General features: G+C 43.9%; 1 protein-coding gene and 1 pseudogene across 5 annotated transcripts in view; one reads left to right on the top strand and one right to left on the bottom strand.

Moving 5' to 3' along the window:
• LOC147016265 (factor VII-activating protease-like) overlaps positions 1-20754 on the top strand; it is a 123110-nt gene that overhangs the window by 24804 nt on the left and 77552 nt on the right. For all 5 annotated transcript variants that reach the window (XM_085844839.1, XM_085844838.1, XM_085844837.1 and 2 more), the window contains exons 6-7: positions 16932-17411; positions 17938-18063. In XM_085844839.1, the coding sequence (XP_085700965.1) occupies positions 16932-17411; positions 17938-18063 (606 nt within the window). The remainder of the gene's footprint in view (positions 1-16931; positions 17412-17937; positions 18064-20754) is intronic.
• LOC147016266 (uncharacterized) lies at positions 19272-20700 on the bottom strand (annotated as a pseudogene).

The following is a 20754-nucleotide window of genomic DNA, read 5'->3' as shown; positions in this document are numbered from 1 at the left end:
TTATCGCCTTGGTCAGAAACAACAAATGCACCGGAAGGCGAGCAAGGGTCCAACTCCGAGCAAAGCAATTCTGGACAGATTCAGCATCATATAATTCCTTTACAAAGGCTTATCAGTTCAGATGGCAAGCACATTAATTAGAAATCTAAGAACAGAGAGAGAAAGGGAGGGAAGAGAAGGGAGGAAGAAAAGGAGATGACATTGAGTACATCCAGGAGAGCAATGAGAGAATAATGAGAGAATAATACAGGAAAGCAGACATCCAGTAAAGCTTTGGAAACAATTTGCTTGAGGCCTTTTGGCTCCAGTACAAAATAAGCAAGAGAGGATACATTTGATTAAAATACATTTGATTTCAGTTCCAATAATATATTAGAAACATCAAGATGAATACACATTTAGTAACAAAGGAAAACAGGTGTAGTAATTAGGAAACAGGTGTAGTAATTCAGGAACAGGTGTAGTAATTCGGGAACAGGTGTAATTTGGGAACAGGTGCAGTTAATAACTTGGACAACAATTCTTATTAATGGCCACATTCAAGCAGATTGATTAGAAAACTACGAGAAAAAGGAAGTCCACTTCTACATATGTGAATCTCTCCGTGATCTCAACATTCTCGCCACAGACAGGACAGCAGCATCCAAGATGTCATTGAAAGGCTAGATCTTAGTTTTGACCCAGGAAACCCGCAATCCCAGCGCCTCCGACTCCTCATTCAGCACCTCGAGGACCCCATTAGGATATCCAGCGTCTCCACAAAGATGACTGCATCATCTGCTAAATCAAGGTCAGAGATCTTGACATTCCCAAACAATGAACTGCAGCTTGATCTCTCTGACATCCTCCCCAGAATCCAGTCCATACAAGTGCTGAAAAGTGTGGGGGCCAGTACACACCCCTGAGAAACTCCAGAAACAACTGGAAATAAGTCAGAGATGGTACCACCACGTCTCACAGGACTCTCAGTGCCAGAGTAAAGTTCAGACATCAGATTGATCAGTTTTGGTGGCACCCCACGAAGACCAAGAATCCTGAAGACTTGGACTTTTGTCCTCCCGCACAGGTACCCTCCAGAGGACATCCCAATTCACTGAATCGAACGCTTTACAGAGATCAACATAGGCTGCAAGCAGCCCCTGCCGAAACTCTCGTCTGCGTTCGGTGAGGACTCGAAGAGCAAGGATACGGTCAATCGTTGACCTCTTTGGTGAAAAGCCTGACTGCTCTGGACGCTGGTGCTCAAGCATATGGTGGCGAATCTGATCAATAATTATCTGAGCAGAGATCTTGCCTGGCACTGAGAGCTGCGTCACCCCTCGGTAGTTGTTGCAGTCTTGGAGATCACCCTTCCATTTCCAGAGAGGGAGAACAAGGCCCCTCTTCCAGTCAGTTGGGTTGATGCCTGTGTTCCAGGCAAAGAACAGAACTGCATGCAACGATATGAGTACAGCATTTTCACCAGCCTTGAGAAGTTCAGCATGGATGCCACAGATCCCAAAAGCTTTACCCATTTCACCGCAGCCTGCTTTCACAAACGAAGGTGGACCACAGTTTATTAGAGGGTCAGCAATAGGGATTATATCACCCCTGACATCCAACTCGACAGCTGGTGGATTAGCCTGGTACAACCGCCCAAGGTAACCGGCCCAGCAGGCCTTCACTTCGGACTCCTCTGTCAAGAGCCCACCGCCCTCCGCTCTAACTGCAGTACACCGAGGGATGGGCTTGGATGAACGCAATGCGTGAATTCCCCTGTAAGCAGGACGAGAACCACTTGACCACAGGTGATGCTCTACCCCCTCACAGATTCCTCACACATAAGTCTCCTTGTCCACCCGAAGCACACGTACAGTTTTATGCCTCAGCTAAATGAACATCTCAGCTCTGCCATTCAGCCTGGCCCTGCGACTCTGGTCAATGGTATCCAGTGTCCCTTGAGAGGCAAAATTCTCCTTCACTCTCCGGTGAGTTCCAAGACATCCACTGGCAACATCAAGTGCCGTGGTCTTGAAGGCACTCAACAACTCTTCAGGATCCCCCAATGCCACCAGACCCCCCAAATCTCCACTCAGCCTTTTTGCAAACTCCTCAGCTACCCTCTCATTCTTGAGCTTACCTACATCCAGCCTCGGCTGGAAGGGTAACATTCTCCTGGATTTAAGCTGCAACTTCAGTGCTGTTACAACAAGCCGGTGGTCAGTATTGAGGAACTGAGCACTCCGGTAGACCCTGCAGTTCTGGATCATCCTTCAGCGACCATCAATGAGCACATGGTCAATCTCCTTTGCCACACCGTCAGCATTGGAATACCAAGTCCAGCGATGAGCTTGTGGGCGCTGAAACCATGAACCACCCACCCTAAGTCCATGACTTCTTGCAAAGTCAAGGAACCTAGTGCTATTCAGGTTCATAGTTCCAGACCCATGGGGACCAACACACGTCTCATAACCATCCCTATCATTTCCAGCAGATGCATTGAAATTCCCCAAGACTAGAGGTGTATCTCATCTGGGGCACTGATCAACCACAGACTTGAGCGTGGCATAGAATGCATTCTTCACGGTGAGATCACTCACCTGTCGGAGCATATACAGAGACCAGGGAAATGACACCTAAGGAGTGACGAATTCTTAGTCTCATAATACGCTCGTTGACCAGTGATACCTCAATTATCATTGGAGTCAGCTTGTTGGGCACAGCTACAGCAACCCCTTCGGCATGGTAACCATCAGAGCGACCAGACCAATAGTAGGTGTAACCACCCACCATGATCTCACCGCAATCCGGTCTCCGAAACTCAGAGAGTGCTGCAATACGTATGTCTAAACACTTGAGACTCAGATGATAACAGAGACAGATGATCATCTTCTCTTCGGGATCGGACATTCCAGGCACTAACCCGAAGGGACTGCCTCAGGTTAACCCAAGGAGACAGCCGTCTGGTGGACGACACCTCATCACCACTCCGACACACACTACCGCAATCTGACCCGGGAAGGTTACCCCATGGTTTCCCTCCTATCATCAAAGATTGGGGGTTCCGAAGGCTTTGCCCCAATTCCGTCATTCGGTGAGATGCCCTGCGAAGGGAAGCTGCACAGGAGGTACTCCCACGGAGTGGGTTTCAGAAAAAAATTCTGCTTTTAGAATGTTTTGCAGAATGAAGGGTTTTACAGTGGCCGGAGTGCAAATCCTACCACCAACCTCCTAGTAAAAGTAACCCCACTGCAGGAGGATGTCTGCAGACACAGTTGGGCACTAGATATGGATGGCTGTTGGCTCACAAGGAGCTCCTCCACCCTTTGAGACAAAGAAGGTGACAAGGTATGTCACGTGGTTTGGTGGCCATATTGGATTGAATACAAATGTTTTAAAAATGTTTTCTCTGGAACCGCTTATCCAATTGAAGCGAAATTTACCAAGTATCATCTTATACCATAGCTGCATATAGTGTGGAAATGATGACATCATAGGTCATGTGGTGTGGCAGCCATATTGCACAGAAAAACGAACCTTATCCGATCAAAACAAAACTTCACACATGTGATCCTCTACCAAATCTTTGACAGAGGCCAAATTTTCAATGCCATAGCTCACGTGGTTTGGCAGCCATGTTGGTTTGAAAACCAAAATTTAAAAACCTTTTTCTCCAAAACAGCTTCACAGTTCAATGTGAAACATGTTGCGTTAAATGGACCAAGGACAGTGGATCAAAACTGCAAAGTTTCGCATCGATTGTAACAGTGTTTTTTTTAAAATATATATATATATATATATATATATATATATATATATATATATATATATATATATATATACATATATATATATATATAATATTTTTTTTCAATGAAATTTAAGAATTATATACCAAATATTTAAAAATCATATATGAAATATAATTTTGAAATATTTTCCTTGAAACCAATGTGGCTGTCATACCACGTGACTGATGACGTCATTTTAAAGTCAAGTGTATGCAACAAGGGCATTGGATTATTACTGCAAAGTCTGGTATGGATGGATTAAACGGTTTCAGAGAAATAATTGTTTAATTACTTCCATAAAACCAACGTGGCTGCCATATCGTGTAACTAATGAGGTCATCTATTCAAATAAAAGGCTGTGTGTGTGCGCGCGTGTGTGCGTGCGCGTGTGTGTGCGTGTCATCGTTTGGTATCTACAAATATGTGTCTCAGAATGTGGAATGGAGTCCTCCCAAGGTGCGCTCAAAGTATTGTTACAGCTGTGGAAATACGCAATACACCATAACGGGTCCTTAGATCAGTTATGACGCTAAGTTTATGTGCAGATAGTTCCCCACCGTTGTTTAAAGGAAATTCATGTGATTCATCGGGCTGCGACTCTTTGAGATAGCCGTTTTTCTGTTATATCATTATTTTGGACCGTCCGAAGACTTCAAACGAAGGCCCCGTGAAAGGCCTACAACGGCACGTGAGTTTTCCCGCCTTTTTTGCGGCGCCGGGGCTAACAGGAGAGGCTGCGAGAGCTCGCTGGCGATTGGTGGATACGGGGTGTGAGGCGGCTGTGAGGATGAAACGCCCCTTTTCGAGGAGCTTCTCGAAAGGGCTAGAGGAGAGGCGGAGCCAAAAAGGGGATGGAGCGAAGGGGCGGAGCACCGTGCTATATAGGGCGGACCGCACGCGGGCTTGGCCTCGCTCCTGCCTATATCATCGTGTTGGATTCTTCCTTTTTCTCTGTCGGGGTTGAGTGCTTCTCTCTCTTGGTGGCCAGGGTCGAGCTTGCTCTCTCTCTCTCTCTGGTCTGAAAGCCCTCTCTGCCTCTCCTTCGCGGTGCAGCGCTCTCTCTCTCTCTCTCTCTCTCTCTCTCTCTCTCTCTCTCTCTCTCTCTCTCTCTCTCTCTCTCTCTCTCTCTCTCTCTCTCTCTCTCTCTCTCTCTCTCTCTCCCCCTCTCTCGGTCCTGCGCTCATGGTCCGGCGAGCGGCCTGTTGGTGGAGATGCGGCTGGGAGGTGCAGCAGTGCCGGCTGTCTGGTGGACCTGCGCGTCCGGACGAGGGGTGCCTGAGAGGGTTCGCCGGCCGCGTGGGAGGCCGGAACCAGGCGCGACCACGCTGATGGTCGTGGGAGAGAGACTGGACGACCACTAAAGGGAGGTCTTTTATTTTGTTTGTTTGTGTGTGTGTGTGTGTGGGTGGCGCCGTGTCCGACAAGTAAACCTGTGTAAGTGCCTGTACATTGCCAATAATTATAGTCGGTGGTATTGCTTTCATTGCTTTCTTGCCTGTATCCGTGTTTCATTTCGATTTGCCTTGCTTGTAAATACGTGCATGATTCCTTGCTTGTGTTGTGTGTGTAATATGTGCTTGCTTATAATAAATGTCTCGTGTGAAATGTATCCCGTTCGTCGTCTCTTTCCCCATTGAAAGTGCCATCTTGAATCGCGGAATAAATTAGTAGTGGGTTTTGAATACCCGGGTAAAGAAGAGAATCTGATCCATCGAGGTCGGCGATAACACCGCTCGGTTATCACTGTAGCACGGAACGGACCGCTTCAGCGGTTCGTGTCCTAGGCCGACCTGCGGCGAGGTACAATCGCCCCGTCGACCACTCGCGCAGGTACTTAGGTAGGTCGAATTTGGCGAGCAACCCTATCCTGCGGGGGTGGGCAATTGGCACGATCGTGGTGAGGTTAAACCCCCACCCGTGACTGGCTCCTGGCGGTAGTTCCAGGTGGGTCACGACTGAATTGTCCGTCCGGTGGGCGACGCGGTTGCGATTGGAGTTACGCAATCGCTCGCACGCCTGGCGGGCCAGAATTCGTAACAGTATCCACCTTCATTTCAGTAAGGTGTCTCGATTCATGGACCAAGCTGTGAAGTTTTCTGTTCTAAAAGTTTTGTGCTGAGTGCTCTCTTCAGGATCGTCCCTGAGCACAGTACAGCTTCCAAATGTAGTTCGTTTGTAATAATATTCCCAGGGATGGTTTTTAATATCTGTGAGGTTCTTTGTCATCATTCCCGTACCTCAAAGTATCACTTTCTCACTTTGGCATTCTTCAGCTTCCAGGATCTTTTCGCTTCATTCTTGAGGTCTTGGTATTTGGTTATTTTCTTAATTTCTGCATTGTTTAGTCCAAAATCACGAGTACTAACACCTCACTGAGCAATGCTTTCTCTTTTTTATGCTGAAGTTTAATGTCTGGTTGCAATGCTTTGTTTTTGATGTTCACGCTCGATGGGATCATTAGTTCATATGTGAGCGGTAGGTACTTTCATATTTTTAGTGATTGCTTTTGGTTCAGGTTCCTACAAATTTTCTGGAACTGGGATATCAAAGTTTTTGCGATGTGCCAGCGGATTACTTTATAAACTCTGTTGTGTCATTGTGTGTACAGCTGTTCTGACATGAGTTTTTTTTTTTTGTGTTTGGTCATGAAGCATAACATATCACTCTCTTTGCTAATGCCACCTCCACCCCTCACCTTTCTCTTCTTTTTTTTCCTCCTTCCCCACACCCCCACCCCCAATCACTCACTCTCTCTCTCTCTCTGTCCCTTCCTCGCTTTCCCCTCCGAATGAAATGCAACACCCTTCTCCCACACCTCTGTCGCTTTGTTTCTGTCTCTCTGTCTGTTTGTCTCTGTCTCTCACACCCATGCCTTCTGCAGTGTATAGAAACGTTTCGTGAGGCGTCACTCTCCCCAACTCCACCCCCTTCCTCACTCTTCTCACCTTCCTACCTTTCATTTATTCACCCACCCCTCGCTTTTCCTCCGTCTCTCTCTCTCTCTCTCTCTCTCTCTCTCTCTCTCTCTCTCTCTCTCTCTCTCTCTCTCTCTCTCTCTCTCTCTCTCTCTCTCTCTCTCTCTCTCTCTCTCTCTCTCTCTCTCTCTCTCTCTCTCTCCACCCCTCCACTTCACACCCCCCATCAGTGAAGTGACGGGTTGTATTTGCTAGTTATAATTAAATTGGGTTGAACGGTTAAACCTTGCTCCACGACTCGAGGAACATTGGCCTCTTTCAAGACGTTGCTATATGTTTTGGACGAGGCCGACCATTCTCTGGAATATTGGCCTCGTCCCACAATTTCTCTGGAACTGGGATATCAACATTTTTGCAGATGTGCCAGCAGATTACTTTACAGGTTCCTCCTGATGACTTCATCTCTGCTTTTTTCTTGTTTGGGTTCCTACTGATTACTCCAATGCAGGACTGTACCAATTTGATCTTCCATTTGATTTTAATTGAATTCATTTTAATCCCATTCTACATTCAATTGAATAATAATTATTAAAAACGTCATGGGTCAGGGTCAAGTGTCCAATCAAAGTGGGACGTCTTGGTACCCGGTCATCACTGCCAGCAGTTATAAAGTGGTAGTTCCAATTATGTCTCTTATTAATTACGTAACACCAGTACACAAACGCCACACAAAACAAGTCCTGGCGAAGGTCTGCAATGTCTGATTGCTCTTGTTCTTGTTTCAGAATGTTTATGATTCATTGAGAGATTTTGATTAAAAAAATAAATAAATAAATGGACATTGTATGGGGTAAGAACTTGTGATCTCCTGTGTACTTGGAAATGGTTAAATTACGTCACAACAAACAGTGTGCTTGGTTTTTACAATGGATAGTTCATTATCAAGATGTATCATATGACCAAACCAACAACTACTCCTAATCATCATTACGCAATCACAACACACCGACAAGGCTCTCCCAGTTAGTGGAGTTACAAAACCAAATTTAAACAGTTTTACTATTTCATATCTTCTTCCTGTGTCCACATCTTGGTCCTTTAACTCTGTCTTTTTAAGCAGTTCCAGAGAAAACATTATTTAATATTTTCTTTAATCCAATATGGCTGCCAAATCATGTGACTGATAAATTATTCCTTAACAACCTTATACACCCTTGGCTAGGGGAACATTTGTGTGAAGTTTCCCCTCGATTTGTAAAGCCGTTATGGAGAAGAAGATTTTTTTTATTGGTTTTAGGGTAAATCCAATATGGCTGCCAAACCATGTGATGTATGATGTCATCTGTGTAAACCTTTTGTTCCTCATGGATAGGTGGTCACACGTGTAAAGCTTCACTTCGATCTGTTCAGCCATTTCAGAGATGTTTGAAGGTTTATTTTATTTTTCAAACAATATGGCTGTCGAATCATGTGACCGATGACCTTATCAAATTTTTTTTTCCTGTGGACCAGCTTATCCCGAGATGACCCTCAAAATTTTTCAGGCTTATTCGGTGTGTCGTTCGAGATATGCTATTATGACATCAAAACAAAGGCACCTCTGACGTCATCATAAAAATCACACTTATTCCCCATCAGGAGTACTTTCCGTGTGTCTTGTTTCAATTTTTCCCTTGGTGCGATTTCAGAGATAGAGCTCCAAAGTTTTTTTCGTTTTTCCAACATGATGTCATGGGGATTTTAACTTTCCCAGGGATAGATTGGGTGGAGGAACAGGGAAAGGGCAGAGCGGATGAGGATTTCCTGCAGTGGGATTTATATCACTATCGGAGTAAACAGAGGCAAGTGAAGAAAATAACTCGGCAAACCAAAAGAGAGGATGAGAAGGACATGGCTAAGAATATTAAACATAATATCAAGGCTTTCTTTAAGTATATCAGGGGAAAAGAACAGGTTAGTACCAGTGTGGGTCCATTGAGGAATAGCACCGGGAGAGTTGTTAGTGATGAAGGTGAGATGGCAGGCTTATTAAACAGGTATTTTACTTCAAATTTTACACAAGAACAGTCAGGAGAATTGCCAATAGCTGAGAGTGTCTACCAAGGAGGTGATGAAGGGCTTTTACAGAAGATCCAGGTTGGAGTGGAGGAAGTAAAGGAACAGCTCGGTAATCTAAGAGAAGATAAGGTTCCGGGTCCAGATAATATGCACCTGAGAGTATTGATGGAGGTGGCTGAGCAGGTAAGTGAGATGTTAACGGATATTTTCAATTGCTCACTGGAGTCAGGACAGGTACCGGAGGATTGGAGAGGTACCGGTGTAGCGAATGTAACACCATTATTTAATAAAGGATCCAGAGAAGAAATGGGAAACGATAGACCTGTTAGTTTGACTTCAGTTGTGGGGAAGGTGTTGGAGACATTAATTAAGGACCAGATGAGGAACCATTTCAATAAATACAAACTAATTAAAGGTAGTCAGCATGGGTTTACCAAAGGTAGTTCCTGTTTAACAAATCTTTTGGAGTTCCATGAAGCAGTGTCTGATTGGGTGGATGAGGGAAAGGCAGTGGACATAGTATATCTAGACTTTAAGAAGGAATTTGAGAAGGTACCACATCGGAGGTTGTTAGCGAAAGTGAGGGCTTGTGGAGTGGCTGGTCAGGTAGCTAATTGGATTGCAAACTGGTTTAGTGGTTGGAAGTAAAGAGTGGCTGTGAGTGGGAGGATGTCTTGCTGGGAGGATGTAAGTAGTGGGGTACCTCAGGGATTAGTACTCAGACCATCACTATTCATTATTTACATCAACGATTTGGATAATGCGGTGAAGAGTAAGCTTTCCAAATTTGCAGATGACACAAAACTTGGAGGTAAGGTGGATAGTAGAGGGGATGGTGAACATATACAAGAGAGTATTGATACTTGTATAGATTGGGCAAAAGATTGGCAAATGGAGTTTAACCTGAACAAGTGTAAGGTGTTGGGGATGGGAAAGAACAATAAAAATGGAGATTACAGGATGCTTACATCCTTACATCCTGTCTAAGGGGTAATTTTAGAGCGTGTTACACAGGAGATGGATCTGGGGGTGGTAATGGGAGGTGAGCAGGCAGCACAGTGCCAGACAGCTACAGGTAAAGCAAATAGTGTTGTAGGCCGTATTTGGAGGGGGATCAATTATAAATCAAGAGGAGGTGTTAACCATTGTACAGGAATTTAGTGAGGGCACATCTAGAATATTGTGTTCAGTTTCGGTCACCACAGTTCCGGAAGGACATCGATGCCATCGAGAGGGTTCAGTGCAGGGCTACTAGATTGATTCCGGGCCTAGCTAGACTTAGCTATGAGGAGCGGCTGAAGCAGACAGGGCTTTATACACTAGAAAGGAGGTGGTTACGAGGAGATATGATCGAGATGTTTAAGGTAATGAAAGGTCGAGATAAAATAAGTGAAGATGAAGCCAGGACATTTTCCAGCTCGAGATGGATCTTATACTGAGGAACAGTGAAGGTGCTGTGAATATTGCGGATGCCATTTCTGTGTATAGGGCCACGGAACAGGAACACGATCGGGACCTCCATGAATGAGCTATTGCTTACTGCGCAACGTGAAAGACTCGTGTTCGATTCTGCTAAGTGTTTCATTAAGAAGAGCAGTATTGCATTCTTCGGGAATGTGTATGGTGCCCAGAGGATCCAACCAGATCCTCAGAAGATCAAGGACCTTCAGGTTATTCACCCACCTACGTCAAAGTCTGACCCCAACACTTTCTTTCTCTGATGACATATCTCGCATGCTATGTGGATAACTTCAGTGCAAAGGCAGCACCGCTTTGAGAGCTACTCAAGCAACATGCTGATTTCAGGTGGGAACCGCATTATCAGAAGACATTTGACATCCTTAAGACAGAGGTTTCTGAGCGCTCACTTCCTCCTTACTACAGGCCGGATGCGCCGGTGTACCTCCAGTGTGACACGAGTATTCATGGCCTTGGTGCCGCCCTGCTCCAGGCTCGTGGCAACCAGTTACAACCTGTTGCTTTTGCTCGCAAGACCCTCTATGATGCCGAGCAACGATATGCTTGTTTTGAAAGAGAACTGCTTGCGACCGTGTTTGGTGTCGAACGATTTCATACGAACCTGAATGATCGCAACTTCCATGTGATAACGGATCACAAATCGCTGATAATGTTCGTGGAGAAGCGGCTTGTGCGGCACCTCCGCGTCTTCAACGGCTGTTGGTGTGTCTGCAAGGATACAACTTGACCATCAAGCATCGCAAGGGCATAAACAATCAACTCGCAGATGGACTCTCTCACTTACCTCGTCCGAACAACACTGCACAATTGAGCTTGATCTACTTGTGGACCTCGTCAGATTTTCATCAGAAAAGGTTCAAATTCTACAGCAACAAATGCTCCGTGACCCAGATCTTAGTCGACTTTGTGACATCATCAATGGCTTGCTTGATGAATTTAGAGGGTTCTGGAGGTGTTGCGATAAACTGCTTGTTGAAAACGGTATCGTTGTCAAGGGAGAGCGATTTGTTATCCTGATATGTTTACAACGACAAATTCTTCAAAAGCTCCACTCGGGGTACTTTGGTCATGAGAAGACCAAGCTTCTCGCTAATGACACCATGTTCTGGCTGAACATAAATATAATAGGGATATTGATTGTATTGTCAGCAGTTGCCAAACTTGCCAGAGGTGCCAAATGTCACAGAGTTCGGAGCCATTGCTCCAGCATGAGGTTCCGCTAGGGCCATGGAGTGAGCTCACTGCCGATCTATGCCAAGCTGATGGCACTCAATCGTTAATTCTGTGTGAATACTACCCAAAGTTTCCTGTTGCATGACGATTTCCTAATCCTTGCCCGAGCGGTGTTGTTAGTCAGTGTCTCTGGAGTATTTTCTCCGAGTTTGGCATACCTTGCCTCATGAGTGATAACGGTGGACACTTTGATAGTGCTGAATTCCGAGCCTTTGCAAAAGCATGTAATTTGATGTTGTGACGTCAAGTCCCCTGTATGCTCGGTCCAATGGTCTTATTGAACGCAATGTAAAAACTATCAGAGACCCTGAAGAAGCATAAACATGCAGGTACTGACTACAGACTCCCTCCTCGCGTGGTGTTCGACACCGATTGGCCATTTGCTTGATCGTCCAGCCCGATTGCTCATGGGCAGGAAGTTGAAATCTGTTGTGCCTACCCGTATTGTGAACACTCTGGACCCTGATAATACTGTCCATGATGAGCCTGTAAATCGTCAATGATATCACAAGATTTACCACAATCAGTATGCACACGCACGTGAATATCCACCCCTTCATCCAGGCCAATTTGTGAGTGTTCAGCATCGTAGATCTGATATTTGGGAGCCAGCTGCTGTTGTATCACGTTGTAAAGAGCTGAGATCATACCTACTGCAATCACCTAATGGCCGTTCATATCACCGAAATCAAGTTCACATTCAGGAGATCCTTCCTCTCACACAGCCCCCCATAAGTGAGGACACTAGTGGTTCTGGCTTGGCACGGTAGTGTTCTGATATTCCTGTCTCTGTACCTGCTCCAAACAGCCGATCACTCAATGACCATTCTGACGGTATTGCGCCTACTACTCAGTGCGCATCAAGGAATGTAGTCGCTGCCACTAGATGTATTCCGCACAATGTGTCTCACCCAACCAATTGAACTACTACCTGCTCTGGCAGGATGGTTCAATCCCTGACTCATTTGAGTCGTGAATTGTATGTTTTGTTTTTGCGATTGTTTCTGTCTATTACTAGCCCCCGTTGGACTTAGTCTGAAATGGCTGCTTATGAATTTGGTCTCGATGTTCACGTCCGTGCATGCGTCCTCAACCATATCTCGGACATGTATGGACCAATTTTATTCTTATTTGGCGCAAACACAACATATGATCGTATACATATGCACATCATTTTGTTTCGTGAAGCGATCGAAGATCGAAGGCCGAGATCGATCGAAGGCCGACTGACGGCCATTTTAGTTGTAAAAAGAAAACCCAATGTTGAATATGTCCTCAACCATGTCTCGGACATGCATTTACCGATGTTGTTCAAACTTGGCAAACAGATCAAGAATGATGGCTTGCATATGCACGTCGTTTATTTTCAAGATCAGATCCAAGATGGCTGACTGGTGGCCATTTTGTTACTTAAATGTGTCCCCAACCATTTCTCAGACATGCATGGTCCGATTTTGTTCAATTTGGCACAAGCACAGCACATGACAGCATACACGTGCACCTCACTTTATTTTGTGATCTGCTGAAAGATGGTCGACTGATAGACTGGTGGCCATTTTAGATGTACATAGATATGGGCTCGCCCTTTAACTCCAAACAGCAAAGTTACTGAAACAACTGGGGCTATTACATTTTATCATTTTTTACTTGTTTACCCTCATTATGAAGGTGTGTTTTTATATTAAAATGGTTAAAAAAAATAGGGGGGTAGTGAAGGGTGGGAGAGGGGTGGGGAGTGGGAGAGAGATTGATTGATTGATTCCGGTAGATGCGACTTCCAGTTTAACGTCCGTCCAAGAGACGGCACACATTGACGAATAGCCCTGCCTGTAAAACACCAGGATGACAGTTTATACCTGGGTCGGGATTCAAACCCAGTCTGGACAGCTTGGAGTGATCATCTCATTGATATTTCCTCCTTTACTATGGAGATGTCCTCACAGAGAACCGAGCCGCGGTATTGCAATGGAAGCTTGGAGAGATCGAAGCTTGAAGAATGCTCCGATCAAGCATTCCAACGACACAGTTGAAGAAACTTTTGCAAATGAAACGTTTAATTTTTTTTTATCTGCACAGTGCCTTCAGAAAGTATTCACACCCCTTGACTTTTGTCACATTTTGTTTACAACATTAAACAAAATGTTGACAAAAAATGTTGATTGCTCAAAATACAACATTAAGACCAAGTAAAAATATGTTTTTAGAATTTTTTTTACAAATTAATAAAAATGAGAAGCTGAAATGTCTTGGTTTCAAGAAGTATTCAACCTCTTTGCTACGACACTTCAAACTGAGCTCAGGTGTATCCAATTTCCTTTGATCATCCTTGAGATGTCTCTACAACTTGATATGAGTCCACATATGGACAACTCAATTGAATGGACATGATTTGGAAAGAAACACACCTTTCTATGAGGTCTCACATTTGACAGTGCACGTCAGAGCAGAAACTTTACCATGAAATCCAAGGAACTGTCCGTATAACTCCGAGATAGAATTGTGAGGAGGCATAGATCTGGGGAAGGGATAAAACAATTTCTGGGGTTGAAAGTTCCCAAGAGTACAGTGAACTCCATCATTAGGAAATGGAAAGAGTATGGAACTACCCAGACTCTTTGTAGAGCTGCCAGTCTGACCAAACTGAGCAACTGGGCCAGAAGGACCTTGGTCAGGGAGGTGAGCAAGAACCCAATGACCACTCTGAGAGAACTACAGAGTCCCTTGGCTGAGATGGGAGAACCTGCTGGAAGGGCAACAATCTCTGCAGCACTTCACAAATCGAGGCTTTATGGGAGAGTGGCCAAACGGAAGCCACTCCTGAGAAAAGGCACATGACTGCACACCTGGAGTTTGCAAAAAGGCACGTGAAAGGCAGAGCATGAGGCAATAGATTCTGTTTGATGAGGAGACAATTGAACTCTGTCCTAAATGCAAAGCATTACGTCTGGCAGGAACTGAGCACAGCTCTACACACATCTTACACCATCCCTAACATGAGGCATGGTGGTGGCAGCATCGTGCTATGGGGATGCTTTTCAGCGGCAGGGACTGAGACTTAGGATCGAGGGAACAATGAATGGAGCCAAATACAGGCAAATCATTGAGGAGAACCAGCTTCAGAGTGCAAAAGACCTGAGACGGCAAAAGACTCCAACAGGACAATGACCCCAAACATATGCCAAAGCGAATGGGAGAAAATCCCCAAATCCAGATGTGCAAAGGTGATACACACATACCCAAGAAGACTCGAAGCTGTAATCACTGCCAAAGTTGCTTCCCCAAAGTATTGACTCGGGGGGGGGGGGGGGGTGGAATACATATTGATTCAAGTCATTTCAGCTTTTCGTTTTTAATGGATTTGTAAAATTTCTAAAAACATGTTTTCACTTTGTCGTTTTGGGGTATTTTGTGTGGATCGGTGACAAAAAATTTAAATTTAATCCGTTTTAAGTTCGGGCAGTAACACAATAAATGTGACAAAAATCAAGGGGTGTGAATACTTTAAGCACTGTGTCTATGTGGAAGTGATGGGTCATGTAATGAAAGAAGATCATGCAAAAAGGGGAAAACGTCAAAATATAATTGCACATTTTCGGCAAGCGAGCCATTTCACAACACGCGGGGCCAAACGCAGGCAAGTCGGGACTGAACTTTGTTGAAGTTGAACGATATATTCATTGCCAGTGCAAATATTTTTTAGATATGGCCATGGCTTGGAAACGTACAACCAAGCTCGCCAAGTGGCTTAAGCACTCAAGCAAGCACTCCAATGAAACGGTTGATAAAGAACGGCTGGCTGGGTAGTGATTAGCCACCACTGATCGATCATAAAAATATCGTACACCCGCAGACACCCAGAATGCCAAGCAATATCTGAATTGGACAAATGAACAGTTGTTTTTTTTTAGCAGTCGGCACTGCTGATAAATTAAATTCCAGAGTTTACATTTTAAAATTTGGCTCAGATTGAGAGATTCTAGAGGTTATGGCATTTGTGGAAATGAAATAAAGCCACGGACGCTGGTGGCGTCTCCGGTCGTTTATAAGCATTGCAATGTATCCAATGATTCGTAGATATGATGAACATGCATTCTACAATATGAGTGAGGAAAGTGGGGGGGGGGGGGAAACAACTTTATAATTGAGAAATTGTTGCGGCTTGTTCCAAGTCAAGATATTTTTGAGCAGGCCAAAAAAAGAATTGGGCGAATTAGGACCCTAGCAAGGTGACCAAGGATGAGACTTGATTAAGAATAATTAAATGAGGCCATTAACTATCTTCAAAAGGGATGTTTAAATTGACCCAAACACCCAGTTTTCATTCATGCACTCCCTTGGAGTTCCCTTTGTGTGCATGCAAAGTTTCAGGCCGCTATGTTTCATGGTTTTGGAGTTATGGAGGAGAGACACACACACACATACACACTGACTCACTGATTGACACACTGACATTTATTATTACAGATATGTATATGTATGTATGTATATGTGTGTGCATATATTTATGTTTGTATTATATAATATTGAAGCCTGGTGTTGGCTCAGTGGTTAGGGTGGTGGCTTGGGATCCAAGGGTCCTGAGTTCAAGCCTCGTTGCCCGCTGAATTACTTCACCAGGGTCTTGACTCAGCCTGCCATCCTTCTGAGGTCGGCAAAATGAGTACCAGCTTGCTGGGATGATCGAGTCATTCAAGTATCCTGTGTGTGAATGGTGACCTGTCCAGGATTGTGCCTAATAGCCAAGGAAACTGCTTCGGCAACACTGACTCTTTGTACAGAGTATGGTCCCAATGGAATGGAATATAATATTATATTGTTGCGGACCCAGGGTTTGAGTTTTGCCATGAGGGGAAGTGCTCGAGTCCCTCCCAAACATCTGGTCCTGAGGCCACCGGGCACGGATAACTTCGTGCTCCAGCGGGTTGTGAAGCAACCATGAGCGTCGATTGGTACTGCCAATCATGCGGGGTTACACTATCTCGCGTGATCCATTACATTTGGTCAATTTTCTAAAATTGTCAATTTTCATTTCATTGACTTGGAAATTTGAAGAGGATTTACATTTCAGGTCACTGAATTCTACAACCTACTATTTTAAAGTTCAAATTTGTTTTGTGGATTTGGTAAGTATTGTGCTTTGCACGACGTCTTTCTTGTTTGTTTGTGTGCAGGATATCTCAAAAAAGTTGTGTACTAGTTCTGACAAAACTTGGTGGTTGAGTTGTTAGGTGACAAGAATAAGCGGATTAGATTTTGGTTTAGGTCCGGATCCAGATCTAGCTTATCAGTGGGATACAAAAGGTAAAGTGGTCACCCTGGTGGAGGTATGCACTCTACCGAGTACCATTCTAATTGTTACTGGTGTTGTTGAAATCTGTGCGGTTGACTCGTTTCTGATCAATGAGCAATGAGTGGATGTGCCAATTGTGTTTTTACATTTTCATGAGTGTAATTAGTTTCATTTCCTTTGACCTAGATGATCCCTGTCTTCCCAATCCATGCAATAATGGAGGAAAGTGTGAATTGAGAAATGAAGGTGAAGAAATGTCTATAAATGGAAATCGAATGGTTTCGTCAAACACTTCCCTCACTGATAAGTATGCTTTTGGAGATGATGCAAGAGAAGATGCAGATCAGCATGACATTGCTCACAAAACGAAAAGGTTTACAAAAGAAATGGATGATGATGAAACTATCACCGATCATGAACATGAGTATTCTGAAAGTTCCCCTTACAGGAAAAATCCAAGATGGCATCATGGTAAGGAAGATGGTGGTGACGTGGGTGAAGGTGATATTTTGGAAACCCGAGAAACTGGAGCAGATGTGCTTGGAGTTCACTCCATAAGGAAGAGGTCTAATCGTGAACAAGATCGTGCGTACCTTGGTCAAGAAGGAGTTCAACGCGTTAATTGTCATTGCAAACCACCATTTCGGGGCCGTTTTTGCCAAAGAGGTAAACTCTTCTTTTTCTGTGTATCTGTTGTCTCGTTTGTCATATTAAGATGTAACATTTGTTTTTTGCAATATTGCGATGTTTTGGGGGTAGCAGCATCAGTTGTTTGGATGGCCTGCTGAAAAAATATTGTGGGCACGGTGGAACTGTCCCCTTGTCACTCACCTATAGTGACATACCCTTATCACTCACCTCTAATGGCATCCCCGAATCACTCACCTCGAATGGCATCCCCTTGTCACTGCATGTCCCACATTACCAGTAAGAATACAAGCAGTGTAATGCTTGCTTGGAGGAAACCGTCCATTGGAGAGGAACGTAGAGCTGGAGAGCTAGTTTATCGGGCTGAATTGAAGTCATGGACATGAAAGACTATATGGTATCGTTTAAAAAAGCAGGCTGTTGTGTGCCGTTCGTTTTCCAAGTTCTCTATTGGGTGGCTGTGTTCTCCTTCTCAGTACACTGTCCGTAACTGATGTGCATCTACAATATAACCCCCTTTGTGTGTGTCTTTTTTTCTTTTCAGTACGCAATGCCTGTGTCCGTAACCGATGTCCAAAAGCACGCAGCATCTGCTTGATTCGACCTGCGTCTCCGGATCTTTATACCTGTGTGTGTAAGCCACGGTACTCTGGTGAAAGATGTGAGTCAGGTAAGAAATGTGGTGCACCACCACCACATCCAAAGCAATGTTTGTTTTTTATACTCTTCTCAAACAGATGCAAATGCTTTCTTAATTAAGTTCTAACAAAATATGAGCTGGTGGGTCATGAAGAGTTGCTCACGTTTCAAAAGAAAAATGGAAGCATCATCATAGAAACACTGAAAATTGTCTAATTTTGCTTTCTTAGTAGGGGAGGGAACCAAGGCTCTAAAATCCTTATGGAGGTGTGGATGGATGCTTTACTTTGTTTGTTTGTATTTTTGGTAGATATATCCATTCCTCATCGATTTTATGTTGTGTGCTCGGCAAAATCTCCTGCGAACTCAAATTACGGCCCAAACTTTTAACTTTCAGAAGCAACACTTTTGGCTAAAAATATATAGGTACAGGAAATACATTTGGGATTTATATGGGGTCAGCTTTCAAGAAGACATACATGTTTAGGCATCAAATGAAAGGACTTTGGCCCAGGCTACAATTTGGTAGTAAAATTATTTTGATTACATGATTGATGCCGTCACTAGAAATCAAAAGGTCACCGATTTTGAAGGGAAGTGAAAATCGATGATTCTCGTCAATAGATTGCCCCATTTCACACACACCAATACAGTCAGAATATCGAAAACATTATATCTATATAAGAATGCATATGGACAAAATTTTTAATATCAAGAAAGGTTACAAAAGGTGCATGGTTATTATGTAAACCCTTTTAAACCAAAGGGTAAAATTTGGAAAAATGAACAAGAAATTCGTTGAAACACAGACAGCCTTCATGTCTTCTCATTTTATGATGTAACAGCATAGATTCTAACCTTATCCGGCTTCATAATGTATTCAATAATAATTTTCAATCAGATATTAACACTGAGCTATAATTTGGTAATGCAATTATTTTGATTACACCATCGATGATGTTACCAGAGAGAGAGAGGGGTCATCGATCTTAAAGGGAAGTGAATATCTAGATACTGTAACTTCAGTAAGACAACTGAAATATTACTGAGGGAAGTAAACTCAAGAACAAAGGTTTTGATAGCAAGATATTCATCAAAAGTAATATAGTCATTATGGTAACCCCAAAGAGGCATTTTTACGCGATCTTCAGAAAATGGCAATTCACGCATGCACGACCTGGATTTGTAATTCAAGGCACTGGATACCAAGGAAGTCGAGACTATCTCACTTATCTTTCGTTAATCAAACCAAAAGCCAGTTCTCGTTTCATGGAATTGAGTATTCGACATCTGATGAAGATCACACTTTTGTGGATCACCACAACACAAGCAGATAATGGTACATTTAACCGTTGCCACTCCGCAAGCGCAACGCCTTTTGCATCTACCTTTTTGGCAGTTGCAGGAAGTGTTGACTAATTTTGGTTTTAGGGGCTTTGTCATTCTGTTTGCAATCAGGTGGCCATTTTCTGCTTTCCTTCCAAATTTGATTGGATCTGCTCGGGCTGGTTGCGATTGGGATTCTCGTTTTCAAATGGCTAGCTGATTGACAGATCACACTCGGTGAAGATGGGATGCATCCTCTGTTGCTGGTAGAGAACGAATATCCGCTTTCCGTCATGAACAGGTGGCAATGGAGCTCATTTAGTTTTTTTGCCATACAGTGCAAAAACTCATTTCTTGGCTGAAACGACAACATCTGCTTTGACATCTAAGGTTTCCCTAGTGTTGGCATTTTCTGCTAGGGGCTCAAGAACGGGTGCACAGTCCAAAGCAATTTTGAGTGTGCGTGGTTTTCCAACGGAATAAGGATAGCTGACAGTGTCTGTTCCTGTTATTATGTATGCAGCTAAGAGTATTGCTGTTATGTCTACTGTTGGATGGGCAGAGGAAAGATAATTGGCTATTCTGTGGCATGGCAGGAGTACCTTTGTTCTCTGGTTTTGACTGGAGCATGACGAGGTATTTTTATATATCCATAGTTTATTTAATTCAGGCATGTGGGATACATGGGAGATGGCCATGATTACGATATCTGTATCATTCGCTATAATGACTACTTATCTTCTTGTACGCAGGAGGAAACATGGGTAAATATCCGTGTGTCGGCCTCCTCATGGGGTTGACAATTTAAATCGGACAACTCAGAGGCTATATTTCTTGTTAACTTGATGGCTGGTCCAGGTAAAAATCGTCCTATGATGACTTGACACTGATCTGGGATATTTTGGGTGTCCTTTGATCAAGACTCATGAAGGAAGTTCAGTAGCCTGTCCTTGTTCTCCATTTTATAAGTGAAGTTTTTTTCACTGTGGCACAGAAAGACTAGAGTGGGGATTCAAGGTCTTGAGATTCTGTACATTGTTTCATCTGTGGTATCTTTCCTCATATTTCAGGTGACTTGATGAATTGATGTCATATCTCTCACCAATGATGTGAATCATATCACAGCCTGCTGGTTTCATATTCAGAATCTTGTGAAGGTGCTTTTGTTGTCGTTGATTAAAATGGTGCATCCCATACCTTGAAAACGTTGAATAAATGCCATTATATCAAGTACCGTAGCTCTCGTTTCTTTGGAAGGGGGAAGTTGATCCAGTGCCTCCCAGTGAGAACCCCTTGTACTCTTCAAAGCCATAACATAATCTGCCTTGTGGCCTTTTCTCATGCCGTATCCAGATGGGTGTCCTTCATCTGGGTTAAACAGCGAGCTAGGGCAGTT

This window comes from Eptatretus burgeri, chromosome 11 (assembly GCF_056783735.1).
Source record: "Eptatretus burgeri isolate ZD-2024b chromosome 11, Ebu_testis_v1, whole genome shotgun sequence".
Classification (NCBI taxonomy): Eukaryota; Metazoa; Chordata; class Myxini; order Myxiniformes; family Myxinidae; genus Eptatretus; species Eptatretus burgeri.
Note: the sequence above shows the minus strand (reverse complement) of the source record. Positions and strands in the feature narration are given on the sequence as shown.